Genomic DNA, 15,405 nt, shown 5'->3' with positions numbered 1-15,405 from the left:
GCAAAACTGATTTCAATTTCAAAGGCAGGGTCTTCCTTCTTGGGGGGGGGGGAAGCGGAGGGTGGGGGTGCGCTATCAAAAGATGAACTTCAAGTAATGACTTTTCTAAAATAGATGGATAGTTACCCTTCAGGAAATGATGAACTCTCCAAATAAGACGAGAGAGAGAGAGACTTGATTTCTCGCTCTGGAAGGTGCGTAATGCATCTGAAGCGTTTTCAGCCTGATTGAACGAGCAGGTGTCCCCGCTGAGAGACGGAGACAGAGACAGAGACGGAGACAGAGACAGAGACGGAGAGGGAGACGGAGACGGAGAGGGAGAGGGAGACGGAGAGGGAGACAGAGACGGAGACGGAGAGGGAGACAGAGTCTGAGCAGATGGCGAAACAGAATCAGGCCGAAGTGAGAAAATGACGTGTTGGTTTCTCAAGTTTATTCGATCTGTGGTTATCAAAGACAATGCCCAAGAACATAAGTTATGGGGAAAAAAGCCTTCATGGTGTGGTTGGGGGGTGGAGTGTGGAGAAGGGGAGAAGGGGAGGGGGGGGGACTCTGAGATTTGATTCGACACATCATCATCATCATCATTTCTAAACAGATTTTTTCCTCGTATTTTTTTTTTAAAACAGCAAAAGTAAAAAAAAAAAAAAAAAAAAAAAAAAGGACAAACAGAGAGATGGACAGAAGAGACAGTCTCTCAGTGGAGTGCTTTCGGTGAAGCCTCAGGACGGCTTCCTGTTCCTGTGAGTGTGTCCCCACAAAAGTCTCACCATTGTTCACTAGAGGTCACCAGCGCCGCGACCGGAGATCACCCTTGCTCCAAGTGCTGGTGGGGGGGGGTAAGGGGGTAAAGGGGGTGGAGTGGAGTGAGGACAGTTCCCCCCCCCCCCCCCTGCCGCTGTCACCGCCAGCCTCCCGCTGCCGGCCACACAAACACGATTCAGTCAGGAGGATAAGCCAGGAATAAAAAACACACACACACAGACACACACGCACACACAACCAGGCACCAGGTCGTCACATGGCACACACATACACGCATTTTGTCGTCTCTCACACACACACACTGTACAGTTTAGAATGCACAAGCCCCACACACACACACAGACACACAAACACACCAAAAATTAAGACGGTTAAAAACACGCAATAAAAGCACAGTATGGTATTATAAAATTAATTGCACATGTAGAGACAAGATGGAGGAAGTACAGTGAGTGGCGCAGGAGTCGAGAGGGGAGGGGGGGGGGGGGGGTGGCAGCGGTGAGCATGGCAAGAAGAGGATACAGTACATTCAGTAAACAATAAAACCAGGAGAGGAGGAACCCAAAACAAAAACACAAAGGCAAAGATTAGAATCAAAACCAGTGAAAAGAATTAAATAAAAAATCAGATTCTTCCAGTTTGTCATTACTCTTTTTTTTTTCAGTCATCGATTCGAAGCTCACTCCCGGGTGCCAGTCGTCCAGTCCGTCCCCCGGGGGCGTCACGGGAGAGTGAGCTCGGTCATTCATGTGGATTTTTTAATTGTTTTCTCACAGTTTTTTTTTTTTATTATTATAATTTTTTTTACTTAAAATCAATGTTCACGTCTACATCTCTACAGACCGGGCGTCAGAGCGCCAGGCGGGGGAGTAGTGGTGGGGTGCAAGTCTTCCATGACCCGACATATGCACAGGCATTTACACAAGTGCACGCACGTTCGCCTGAACACACACACACACACACACACACACACACACACACACACACACACACGCGCTCTCACACACACTCTCGCTCACATACGCACTCAGGCATAAACACACAGTGCATTCTCATTCCTATCACCCCTGGGTACAGGCGTTTTCTTTTCTTCTCAGCTTAGTGCACTAAGTATGTCTCTCTCTCCTCTGTACAAAAGCAGCCTCCTTCCCTGGAATCGGAGTCTGCGTGTTTCTCCTCGCTCCTTCGCCTCCTTTATTTTATTTTATTTTTTAATTTAGTTCATTTCTTCTTCTTTTACTTCTTCTGAGAGGTGAGCAGTTTGTCCGCCTCGGGGTACGTCGGGTACTTCACAGTCTCGATCTTCTCTTTGACCTTGTAGGAGGGGTAGAGGCCAGTGCGGCCCAGTTTGCGGTTGATGCCTTTGGAGTAGCCGTCCCAGTGGTTCCCCGCCACGCCGATCACGTCGCCGGGCTCCAGGGGAATGTCCTCACTGTTGCGCGGCTGGTGCGGGAACACGGCGATCTGGTTGTGGGCGTTCTGGCCTCCGAAGTAGTAGATGTCGTCCAGGGAGTAGAAGAAGGAGGAGGCGTCTGGATGCAGCATCTGCATGATCTCGTAGGCCACGCGGCAAACCTGGAGAGGAGGCACGGGTTATTCTCATTGTTAGATCTACGCATGCAAAGGAACATATTTTAAAAGGAAATACTGAAGAGCTGCAGGAACACAAAGGACCTCTCACTACAAGACGAACACGTTTCCTTCCACTTCTTGCTTAAAGAGGGATCAAATGTGCTAAGCGACTCATTCCAGTTAGATCCTTGAAGTGCACTAATAAGCCCAGAGTGTGAAGAGGAATTACGTGGCTAACACGTTCATATGAGGTTTGGCAGGAGGCACATCCACTCCACTGGTAGAACCTGCTATAGAGCAGCTGGGTTGATCAGTTTATCTGCTTCACACAGCAGCTATGACCTGAGTTTTGTTTTTATAATGAATAATCGAGGCAATTTAGTTTTATCTCATCAATTGTTATTAGGAGCTTGGTAACTTGCTATTGAATAAAGCCCCATCACTGGTGTTTGGTTGTTCTCCCTCTTCTTCATACAATCTCGTTTAGCTCTTTGATTCGTGGTAATTGTGAATTCAATCAGCAGAGTGTGTGATCGTTTCCTCCGTGGATGTGTCTGTGTTCAAAACTGTTAAACCCAGGCGTGAAGTCAGTGGTGCAGTATTTCAATGTTATTTTCGAGAATGTATTACCATGATAGCAACGTGCAACTTCAGAGGAGATGTGTGGGTGGTTTTGTGTTGTCAATCTAACAATTTACCTCTAATCGGATTAAAAAAAGATTTATTGGAACATTAAGGAAGTCAAGTGTTAATATTTAAATACGATGGATGTGTAGTTAATAATAGATGCCCCCTAATGAAAGGCTAAATTGATTTAAAAACTATTTGTTTAAAGTACATATTAATTGTTGGTCTCAAAACAAGCTCACATCAAAGTTGTGCGTCAGTTTTTCTTAAGCTTTGACAGCTTTCATCCCGACATCAAACCCAACTTCTACTTTAAAGAGAAAACACATCAAAACAACACTTCATATCGTCTTGCTCTGAAGTACTGACCTGTGAGGAGAAGGTGCACACCAGGAAGTCGGTCTGGGACAGGAAGTGGATGTCCAGGATGACGCCTCTCAGCGAGTTCTCAGTGTAGCGGTTGTGGAGGCCGGCCGACCACGAGATGGAGTTATCGCTGATGAACTCGTATTCTGGATACCTGGAGGGGACAAGCAGGACGGAGACAGACAAAGACACAATCAGCGTCTTTCCTTGTTTTCAGATAAAAAAAATACAACAAAAATAATAAGAGCTGTTTTTTCCAAATCAAAGTCAAAACCACATTTGATATTTTCTGTGAACAACTTGTGTGAGCTGGAAGTTACTGACTCCTTCCTGTGTTGCACTTGATTATCACTTTGCAGCAAATACACTCAGGTGATGGTGCGACCTCATGTTAATAAATATGCACTGAGTGAGATGTCACATTAAAAGTCTTCACCTGTGTGAAAACACACACTCTCACAAGAAGCAGGAAGTGTAATGTTGAGTGTGGGTGGCAGTGTGAGCCCCGGTCTATGTGAGTATAGAGCAGGTATTTGTTATTGGTGTTGGACTCATAGAAAGGGATATTGAATTGTTTTTTAATTGTCTTCTACCTATAAATCATTGTCATTATAATAGGACACATTTAGAAATCCCCCCCCGACACACACACACACACACACACTGACTTGGTCTTAGCTTCCTGCAGCAGGGAGGGGTCGTCGGTGGCCAGGTAAACTCGTTTCTTGTCGATGTGGACGCGTCGGGCCAGATGTTGGAACTGCTCCTCCACATGCAGCATGTACTCCTCTATGGGATGGAAGGCCGCCTCGGTCCCCACTTTATCCGTCCTCCTCACGTGGACGCTGCAGACACACAAACAGGGACACACACAAACACACACAGTGTTACAGACTCAGTACTTTTAGTTAGAAGCAGAAGATACATGTCGTTTTTCATTCACTCCAAACTAAATGAAAGACACTATCAAGTCCAAAATGCTGTCTCTTCAGTATTGTCCATATTTTTTACTTTTTATACTTTCAGATGCAGACGCCTGCTTGATCAACAATAAAAGATTTTGACGGATTATGTCAGAGATTTACAAATCGATCTTAATTGAGAGAAACAAGGTGAAGTTTGCTGAAATGTGTTTCGGTAAAAAAAAAGAAAAAGCTACAGCGGTGAAGGAATGACTGACAGTTTTCTTATTTTTACTGACAGAACCTAGTTTGAACACAGTTTTTGACAATAGCTGCAAATCCATGTCTTGTTCTACCTTTTCACAACAGTGTTTTTTTTTTTCCTTCTTCTTTTTCTACCAAAGTAGAATCCACAGAAGATGCAGCACTTAAATGTGTGTAGGGAATATTTCGATTGTCTTTCCGATGGCACAAAAGAAAGAGAAAAAAAACCCGGAAAAAGGCACAAACAGTGACAGGGAGGAGAAGTTAGAGAAGAAATACATCGAAGCAGAACAATGGTCAGAAAGAGAAATAACCAACACAACCGAGTTCCCCCCCCGCCCCCCAGTGTCATTGTCATCGCTCTCAGGGAGCGAGGACAAAGAGAGACGGCTGTCACCGGCATATACGAGAAAAAAGAGCACAGCTTGAAAACAGAACAAAGGACGGGCCAGAACGGAAACATTCGCTTTTTTCATCGTCTTTCTCTTTTTTTTTCTTGACACAGAAGCATCCCTCAAACTGATGGACGCCGAGAAAAACACAATTTTATTCCTGCCGGATCTATTCAATTGCAAAAGCCACATCTGCATGACGACTTCTGGCCTCGAGGAGCAACAGAAATTTCCGACACCTAATGGGTAAAAGCATTTTTCCAGCGTTCACTTAGGGAGGGAGAATTAAGTGGGCACACGCACGCCGCAACACTTTCACTCACACACTGCTGCGCCTGGAGCAATACCCAGTCCAACCAGTTATCTCGTGCGGAGCAAAGAGCGGCTCCACTGGAACGTCCAGCAGGGTCAGGAGCTGCAGCTCAGTTAAGAATATTATACCTTTCACTCCCGCCTCTCAGGAGCCTCCACTCGCTTTAAGGGATTGAAGCTGTTTCCCTCACATCAAGGACGCCTCCGACTCTTTTGTAAGAGGCGATAGTGAAGCAAAGTGAAGAGGAAACAGTGGAAGGTTCACAGACAGGAGAATAAACCAGCTGGAGCCAATTTCTCCCATTCACCAGAGATCCATCAGTGAGGATCGGGGAAGCTCAGGAGAAACAGACCCTTTATTTCTGTGACAAACAAAACCCCAGAGAGTGAAGGCGGGAAGCGGGGAGGGGGGGGGTGAGCGGAGCGCGTTGGAGCCTTTCATTCAGTCCCCGTCTTTGTGGTCGGACAGAGGTCTTGACTCCGGGCTTCTCCATCCTTTGTCAGGCTCCCTCTTCTCCTGCTTCCTTGATTCTTTCATGTCCGCTGTTTTTTTTTTTTTTGTTGTCCCTGTGAAGCCTGGTCCTCTCGTCCCTTTCTCTCTCTGTCAGAGCGGCAGAGGCCTCGCTGAGACATCGCTCGGCTCTTAGCGATCTCCCCTCGCCCCCTCCACCCCCCCACCCCCGATCCAGCACTCATCTCACCAGCACTAAAACGCCACAGTCGTACTGGCAGGGCAGAGCGGGTCCTCGAGGTGGGCGTAAGAAGCATACATTAAAAGGAATCAAACGCACCCACGCTGAATGCAGTGCTGATTCTGGCAGACTGTGACACAGGCACATAGACGGAATACATTATTGGTCCGACGCTGACCTCGGTGCTCCGCATGGCTTCGAACTGTAGCTTCAATCTGCATTTGAATTTCATATCGTATTGTATCTATAGCCTGTTTAGAATCACTGCTTATGCAACATCTACTTTGGCATCGAATTAAAGATGCTGGGCGACTATGAGCCTCCAAAGCCTCAGTGTCCTCATCATCTATGTAACATCATAGAATAGATGTAGATAAATAATAATGATGAGATTTAAATAACAATAAAATGATAGAACACTACATAAAGACAGACTATCATTCTCAGCTTCTGCTCCAGTGGAACGACTAAAGAGAAGAACCAGAGGATCTGAGGGAACTTCCTGGTTCATAAACCGCTGGCATTTGATGGGATGAGCAGCATTTATCTGAAGGATTTTATCTCACTTGCTATTTTAATGATGGAGAGCGCCGTCACATCGCTCTGAAAACTCCCATAGGTGTTGGAATTTCTCCTTCCTTTGTCACCCTTTGAAAACGAATAGACGACAAACCCACACTTGTTCTGTGTGATGTGCTGTAAATCAAATTTAGTGCGAGCGCTGATCTGTGCCAGAGGAAAATGGGACAATTTACAAGTAAAATGTTATTTTAAAGCTGCGTTTATCACTATTTTATATTAAAAAAAGGATCAAATGACAATGTGTGTGTGAACGGGGTCGCTTGTGTTGATGAAGAATTATCCGGGCCTGCTACAATTAATCTCAGCTCAACTCACTCTTTTGGTTTTATGGTGTCTTTCACCTGTTTTCATCAGGAAACCCTCCATCCAATATCTATAGAGTTTTCCTATGAAGGTTGTGGGGGCTGGAATCAAACCCAGCAGACATTGGACAAGAGGCCCACAGGTCAAGTTAGAGCCTCCTATCAACCTGACCCTGGTTCTAAAGTCTCTGGACCGTGGGAAGAAGTGAGATTACCTGGAGTAAACCCACAGGGACAGAGCCTCTGCCAAACCAGGATCGGAACCGGGAGCCTTCTTGCTGTGAGGCGACAGTGTTAACCACCAGGAAACACAACTCAAAAACTAGAATGGCAGAAGTCAATGAGCCCACACCTCAGCAGAGGCCCAACAGTCCCATTAAATTCAGCACCAGAATTCACACACTCATAAAAAGAAGTCCCCTAAATGTGCCCGGGAATTATTTCTGGATCTGCCCCAACATGTAATGTGTCCCTCTCTGACCCATACTTCATCCTACTACAACAAACAAACAAACACACAAACCAACTAAACAACCAACAAACACACAACGGGACAGGGCTGAGAACATAAATGCTAATAAAACTCATATCTGCCTAATGTGAGAATAGGTAACTGTTTTATTAAAGATTTGCTGTATCACCTGAACATATTATGTCCCCGTTTACAGCTTCTCGTTTGTCTCCTCGAGGCCAAAATGTGTTTCTCTTTATTCAGAACATTTCCATTGATGCTTGTTTATTGCCCTTCCTAATTTACCCCTAATCCTTTAGTGATTTTGAGAATACAGACCAATTGTCCTCTTTGTCTTCTTGATCGCCGTGCAGCCAAACTTGTTGTGTTCTCTGCTGTAAGAACATGTCAGCTGATGAAGACGGTTGTAAAACAAACTCTCTCACAATGAGCGGAAACCTTGTTTTGTTAACAATGAAATGAGATGAAAATGAGCTGCTAATTATTCACCGGAGTCGCTCCGAGTGAAGAAAGAGTATCTGTTGCAAATGTAGTATTTAATAAGATTTCTCACACAGAATTTGACTGTATATTAATGATATTTAAAAAAAAAAATCGGTGGGTTTGGATGTTTATTTGTTTGTTTGTAAGCAAGATTACACGAAAACAACAGAACGGATTCCCAACAAACTTTGTTGAAGGTGAGACACAAACAATGTTGGTGCAAATCTGTATCAGAGGCTTGATCAGAATTGAGTTTTTTACACTTTCTTCAACACTATAGGGCGTTTTAAAACATTTGACAGTTTTCCAGGGGAATGATTCATGGACCTTGATGCAATAAAACAGACACATTGAGAGAACTGGTATCTATGAGTGTGTGAATTAGGTGCAGATTGATTTACGGTCATAGGAAAGTTTGGCCTTGGTGCAGGTGAGTGCTCTACTCAGGGCCTTCTAGTTTAACCTGTGGTTTACACCGAGAGATTTCTAAAAAACCGTTTGTTTTAAATCCATTTCATGAATCTAAATATATATATAAATAGGAAATAAATCTGATAAGAGATTTTACGAAAGATAAAGAATGGATTCACCTCTTGGAAACGGCATTGCCATGGTGATAATGCTTCTATGGTATCAGTGGAAGACATAGAAACAGCAGCAGCAGCAGCAGCGGCCTATTTTCCTTTTCTCTTTGTCTTTGCTGCCATTAGGCTGCATTAAATGCTGGCGGATGGAGCTGCAGTGATAGTTGCTTTTAGTGGGTGGCTTTCAGCCTCTCTGCAGCTCGGCGTCCTCAAGGAGCCGCAGCTTCAGAGTGCCGGGGGTAACTGAGGCGTGTGGGGGTCGGCGGGCGGTTGTTGGGTGCTCTGGGGACAAGCCGCCTTTCTGTCACTGTCGGTACTGTCTCCATAAACCCCTTGCATCTCCCATCACCACCATGCTCTCGCCTTTCTCTTGCACTGACGCTATGGATTTCATTTGCACTACACACCCCGCTCTCTCTCTCTCTCTCTCTCTCTTCTTCATACATACACACACACACACACACACACACAAACGTGAATACACGCGCACACACACACACATATTGCCTTCCCCCATACTCCTGAGGAGGAAAGGAAAAAAGAGGGGATAAAAACTTTCTTCTACCCACTGTTTCATTTCAATACCCCTTTCCCCGGTGATATGAGTGGAGAAAAGGGTGGCGTATATATACATGTGTGTGCGTGCGTGTGTGTTCATGTGTGCGTGTGCACGGCCGGTGGGGTGGCAAACACAAAGAGCACTTTACAGAGAGGAGTGGAAACTATGAGAGCAAGAGAATTGTGGGTACAGATTTGCCCCCCGGAGGGACGTGAGGGAGAGGTGAGTGTGAAATATAAAAATTGGAAAAATCTTGGGAGCAGCTATGAACAAATGAGGACTCAGGAACGATAGAAAATGAGAGGATGTGAGAGGACGGGGGGGGGGGGGATTGAAAAAAGTTGGCATGAGTCACAGTTAAAAAAAAAGAGAGAGAGAGTCAAAAAGGGGAGGAGAGTCAAAGAGGACTGGGAGAAAGATATGACAGCTGCTCGGGTGATGAAAGGAAGAGAAGTGAAACCCAAAGAGAGGAGCATCTGAGAAAAAGGTTGGAGAAAGAATGAGAGCGTAACAAAGAGGGAGCGAGGACTAAGCGGAGCGGGACAGGAAGAGCGGTGACGATGGCTCGCAGCGAAATGTAATGAAGAAGGTGAGGAAGAGAAGAGTTATGGGGGGGGGGGGGGGGGGAAGCTGGCTCGGGGACTACGAATATGTGAGTGTGGGATTTACGAGGTGGATGACAGCACTAAACCAGGCAGCCTTCACAAACTGGTACAATATAATTCTTAGCGTTTGTTTTTAAAGCGCTCATTTGACCGGGCGGGTGGAGTCCGGCTTGTGGGACGATGCAGAAGTTTCAGACAACCTCGGCGGAGTACCCCAAAGTAATTCCACTTACTTTCTCCACGCCATTGTCCTAATTAGGTTACCCCCCCCCTTCTGCTTCACCAAATAGGTTAAAACAACTGCATAGGATAATTTGCAGAGCCTTCTCTAACCCAGGCTCATAGATGGGAGGAATTACATGCAGAGAAAGTACACGAGTAAATAAACATCGAAAACACATCCAATCTATTTCTTGGAAGCTGGCTAACTGTGGAATACTGGGACTGCATGCATTTAAGCACAGAGTCGGTGGCTCTCATGGGAGCTGAGCACCTCAACACTTTCCAATTATGCTGCACCGGACGTAAGAGACGGTGAGTGGAGAGTCTCGGGAGACGGCACAGCTCTGAGCAGTCGGAATAAAAGCCGAGGCGAGATCAAACACCGGAGTAAGAGCTAATGATGGCATATTTAGAACGATCGCTATCATCTAATCTGAACTACTTGTGCCAGGTTTCATGAAAGGCATCTCAGAGGTGTAGTCGGATATTAGGAAATTAGTGGTGATGCATTGCACCCGGTCTGCAGTGTGGACTGTAGCAGAATAAGTGGGGGTATTACTTTTAACTCCAGCTCCAGGGGATGGGAACATTCAACCACCATTATGGTCCAAACTGACATATTTGATAGGAGTGGATTCTACACAGACATTCATGGTCCCAAGAGGATGATGATCAAATGATTAAATAATCTCTTAACTTTTCATCCAGCACTGTATCCTGTGTCATGTATCCGGTGTCAGGTCACCTGCAGGTTCATATATGTGGCTTAGGACTTGGCTCTTTACATTTGAAACTGAAATGGATAAAACCGGGAAGCAGAGAAAAAAAAAGCTTTTATCGAGTCAATTTATAGATTTTTAAAAGTTCTGTAAACGTAAGTTAATTTGGAATTGCTTTAGATTTTTCCTTCTTTCTCTTTTTTGTGACAGCTCTATCACGACTTGTCATATTTGCGCCCTAGATTCAGGATGAATCATCAGAGTTCACATGACTGGACTTGCAGTCTTGTGATCAGGAGTCTTGAGGTGGTTGTGAGTTCACACTACACGACTCACAGGGTACAGAGGGTCACACACCACAGGATCTTTCACCAGGAGAAACCACTGACTAGTCTTCCAGTCTCCAAACAACATATAATCATAACAACACGGGCAAGAAGAAATTAACTACAAAAAATTGTGTAGCGTGAACAAGGCTTTAAATCCGTAACTCAATACAGTACCTGTCTGTGGCACTGAGCCTTAAGCCTGTCTGTGTTCATTTAAAGACAGACAGTATTTGTACTACTTGTACTACCAGCATTGTGTATACACTACAGTGCCCGTGTTCCCTGTCATGATGGAATACATCAGTGCAATAGTGTGGCTCACAGTCTTTTGACTACAATGGAAGTCTGTGGCAAAGAGGAAAGATGTAACATCCGGCTTCAGCTTCAGACAGTAATTGTTAGTCGGATAGATTCTTTGTTGTTTTCGGTCTTTTCATTGGATTTGTTGACAATAAGAGAGATGTGGGGTAAAGCCATCCTTATCCTCTAATTGACCAAGACTATTGGCGATAAAAATACCAGGCCGTCCATTGTTAATGGGATCATAAACGTCTTGCAAACATCGTCTGGATTTACCAATTCTAAAAACAGCCAGTGATGCGTTCAGAGCTATAAAACCACTTTAATAAAAAGGAAAAGAATAGATCAGTATTTCATATAAAGGTATCCAGTATTATTTGGCTTGGATTTGACTCGAATATTAAAATGATCCACTCATGGGCTGATGAGCTGTGAAGTAATGAAAGGGAAAATGCCTCTCAAGCATAAACAAGAGAAGAAAATTAACCAAACACAACGCTACCATCAAATGAAGTTACTTTTAATACTATTGTATTAGCCTCGTATTAACCTCACCCAGAGCTGTGTTTGTATTCCTCCACAGCCCTCGCGGCTATCTCTTTGTTTTCCTCCTCCTATGCTGTCTGCTTGCTGTGATTGTGAAGCACTTTGTAAATGTAAATGTGGAGAAATGCTATAGAGACAAGGCCATTACTACTTAAGTGTTTATCGCCACGGAAAAAAAGAGAATACCACACACACACACACACACACACACACACACACACACACACACACACACACACACACACACACACACACACACACACACACACACACACACACACGCACACACGCACACGCACACGCACACACACACACAGTGAAATGTGAAAGCTGAGCGTTCTCACCCGATGATGGGATGTTTGAAGCCCAGCTTGGCGGTGGTCTGCTGGATCTCCTTCTCCAGCCAGGCCTGAGGGCGCACCAGGTACTTGACAAACTGGGACACCCACCAGACGGAGGGGTCGCCGTGCAGCCGCTGCAGGCGTGGGGCCAGGTCCTCGGGGATCGCCAGGGGCAGGTAAGGGGGCCGAGGGTGGAGGCTGTCCACGATGGGCAGCTCCACTACCTGGACGTCCTTATCGTGGGCCTCGCCTGCAGGTATCACAGAGAAGAGCAGGTGCAGTGTGAGACACTCAGGATTCAACACTTCATCAAAAAGCAAAGCTGAATTTTCAGACTGGAACTAATGATTATGTTCATCATATTGCAGACGTTATTGCAGACGCTAATTTTTTTCTCTTTTCTCCCAGAGGCAAAAATTATGACCTCAGATTTCTTGTTTTGCGGATCAACAGTTCTAATTCCAAAGATTTTTCCATTTATAATTGGTCCCATACTAATGTAAAAGTCATGTTTATTGCTGTTCTGTTCCAGTGTAAATATAAAACCAGTGAGCCCAGAGAGTCTGGCTTTTTTGACTGACAGCTGCTTTTTGCCTGTCCTTGCTCAAAGGCCAAGGAAGCTCCTTTCTATCACGGCTATGTCGGGCAAGGGGCTGAGGCAGGAACCTGGATTGGAGTGGGATGGGATGGGTCTGGTTTTAGTCTGGCATCGGCCCCCTCCAGTCTCGCCCTGCTTGGCAGACGCCCTGAGGGTTGAGCAGAGGGCAGAAAGCCCCCCCCCCAGTGCCAGAGCTCCCTATACATCAAGGCCAACTCTCTGTGCACGACACACAGCCGCATGTGTGAACAAAGGTGGAAAACATACAAGCAACATGTGCGTGTACCCACCACCGCATACAAAGGGTCTTGTGAACAGTAGGAAAAAAGTGTCTCAACAGTGGGAATCCAGATAAAATAACAATAAAAGAAATGTGCAATCACACAGACAAACACACAAACACACACACACACACACAAACACACAAAGGGCCCAGCTAATCTCATCTCACCAGAAGGGATACGCCTGGCAGACACAACCTTCACTCTCTTTCAGTCTTAAAACCAGAGGAGTTGTTTTTTCAATTTTCTTTTTTATTTGCGTGCATAAACCCCTGATTTGCGTAAAAATAAGTTGGAGGCCTGTGATCTGTCAGACGAAAGAGGCTCCTCCTCCGACAGGCCCGAATGCAGCTGCAAAACCCAGCAGCCGCAACACACTTCCAAATAAAGGGCATAATGAGTGATTAAAATTGGCCTTTCACAGAGAGAGTACGTTCATAAAAAAAAAAAAACGTGTCAAAAACAAGGACAGAAACAGAGGCTTGTGTTTGTGTGTGTGTGTACACTGGAGCATGCACTGAATATAAATTGGTAGGAGCATTAAATATTGAAAAGAAAAGATATTCCCGGGCCTGTCTTTGCTTATATAACAGTATTGGCATGCTTCACATAAGGGGGAACGGGCACATTTCGAGGCCTATATGCTTCTTGGAACAAATGTACAGACATGCAGTATGTCCTCCTCCCACAGCTACTTAATTAGATCACAAAGCTCTTCTAAATTTCATCACATCTCCAAAGCCTCTGAATATATTTCCCGGATGCATCATGACTTAAAAAGCACGTTTGTCCGCACTGACGCAGAATCCCTGTATTTTAAACCCATGACGTTCGCCGAGCCTAATACATGTTTCATATTAAAGTTGTTATGAGACTGGAGAACTGAGTGTGATGCCATCCACATACAAAATAAAAAAAAAGAAGAAGAAGCACAGATCCTCTCTATTCATAATACATTTGAGATTGAGTTTATGAACTTAGGGAAATCCTGTTCCAGTCTTTCCGTGGCAGGGAACATTATGTTTCCCCTGCTGCTCTCAGACTCACTCGTAAGGCAGTAATATCTCCACAGAGGACCTCAAACAGAAGACACTCTCTTTGGCAAATTAGCTCTTTGATCGACGAACCATTGTTTTCCGGGAGAAGACCGGTTTCCCCATTTGTGTGTGTTCAGAATTTCCTCGTTCACCAGGCCTGAGATGTTACCGAGGGCTCAAATCTTTCCCACTGAACACAAAAGTTGCCGTAAATGACCAAACGCAGCCGCGGGCTAAACGGACACTAAAGCTGTTGTTGTCAAAACTCATTACTGCCTCTTGGTGCTGACGGAAATGTGTCCATAGCGATGAGAATCAAAAAACTGTCAAGAGCAAAAAACCCTGGCAGCGAACGTCTGTTCAGATTCGTATTTGTGGTTCCTAATTAAAATTCTAAACGATGCCAATTTTAAATGCAGTGCTTATTCTAAGGCGTTCTACTTCGAGTACTGGTACAGCTGCTTGTGTTTAGACGCTTGCTTTTAAAATTTGACGACGTTTGGCTTCTTCTGGTAAATTAAAAGGGTTTTGCAGACAAACTAATTTAAAAGATATATTACTGTGGTGTCCTCAATGTACATATTGTAAAAGGCACTAGTATCCAACCTTTCTGAATATTCTCATGACATTATCATAATATATAATAACATTTTATATCAGTATTTGGTCGTATCAGCTTTAGTTCCATAAAGATTCAACCACAGTTCGCAGGAGGAGGTCAACTTTCATTAATTTCTATCTTTGAGTGTCCTTGTCACAGATGAATACATCATGCATCCTCTCTCTCTCAGTCTGCACATGCCTCACATTCTGGGGGAAATGCTGAGCAGAAAATGGGCCCAAAAAAAAAATGGGTTTATATAACGACATAAAACAAACCACAGAAAACCAACACAATAAATAAAATGGCTATGTTATCAAAAATGTCTCCTGAATGAATATGAAACATTTGGCCCAGGATACATGCTACCACCGGCTCAGTTAACTGGAAGGGATGGTTATGATTTACATGAGAGCCCTGTTGAGGTGCTAACACCTTGTGATGAGTGTTGGTTTTTATTGTTAAAGTGTAAAGTGAGCGCAGGTCAGCAGGAGTGTGGAGGAGGAGGGAGGAGGGAGGAGGGAGGAGGGAGGAGGGAGGAGGGAGGAGGGAGGAGGGAGGAGGGAGGACAGGGACTCAAACCAACCGCAGCTTCTTCACTGATCCTGAAACAGCGGCGCTAATCGTTTTGTATTAGCGGTCCATAGGTCACAGTTTCTGTTGCCACTGGTCAACATTTACTGGCTGAGTGTGTGAGCGTAAACTCAGAAGAGGACATGAGATGAGGAAGCGACACGACTCAATCAAATACACAGACACACCAGCTGACTGTTGGTGCATCGGTGCGACCAATGAAAATATTTAGACGCTCTTTACAGATTTTTGGCCACAGTTGTCGTCATCTGCATTGATGTTGTGAACACGAGTTAACTTCAAGAGATCAGTATTCCCTACATTCAAACACTGTACGTCTAATTGGATATTCCATGTGTATCTAATTATTAATCCAAGG

General features: G+C 44.8%; 1 protein-coding gene across 1 annotated transcript in view; it reads right to left on the bottom strand.

The window, feature by feature from the left end:
• Nucleotides 1-646: 646 nt before the first annotated feature.
• The window catches only part of fut8b (fucosyltransferase 8b (alpha (1,6) fucosyltransferase)), a 73,171-nt gene continuing 58,412 nt past the window's right edge, over nt 647-15,405 (bottom strand). The window contains exons 7-10 of the mRNA XM_053445897.1: nt 11,940-12,186; nt 3,999-4,175; nt 3,334-3,484; nt 647-2,340 (exon numbers count right to left, since the gene is read on the bottom strand). Coding sequence (XP_053301872.1) covers nt 2,002-2,340; nt 3,334-3,484; nt 3,999-4,175; nt 11,940-12,186 — 914 coding nt within the window. The 3' untranslated portion in view covers nt 647-2,001. The remainder of the gene's footprint in view (nt 2,341-3,333; nt 3,485-3,998; nt 4,176-11,939; nt 12,187-15,405) is intronic.

Source organism: Pleuronectes platessa, chromosome 17 (genome assembly GCF_947347685.1).
Source record: "Pleuronectes platessa chromosome 17, fPlePla1.1, whole genome shotgun sequence".
Classification (NCBI taxonomy): Eukaryota; Metazoa; Chordata; class Actinopteri; order Pleuronectiformes; family Pleuronectidae; genus Pleuronectes; species Pleuronectes platessa.
The sequence above is the reverse complement of the archived record's forward strand: the minus strand, read 5'-3'. Positions and strand labels throughout refer to the sequence as shown.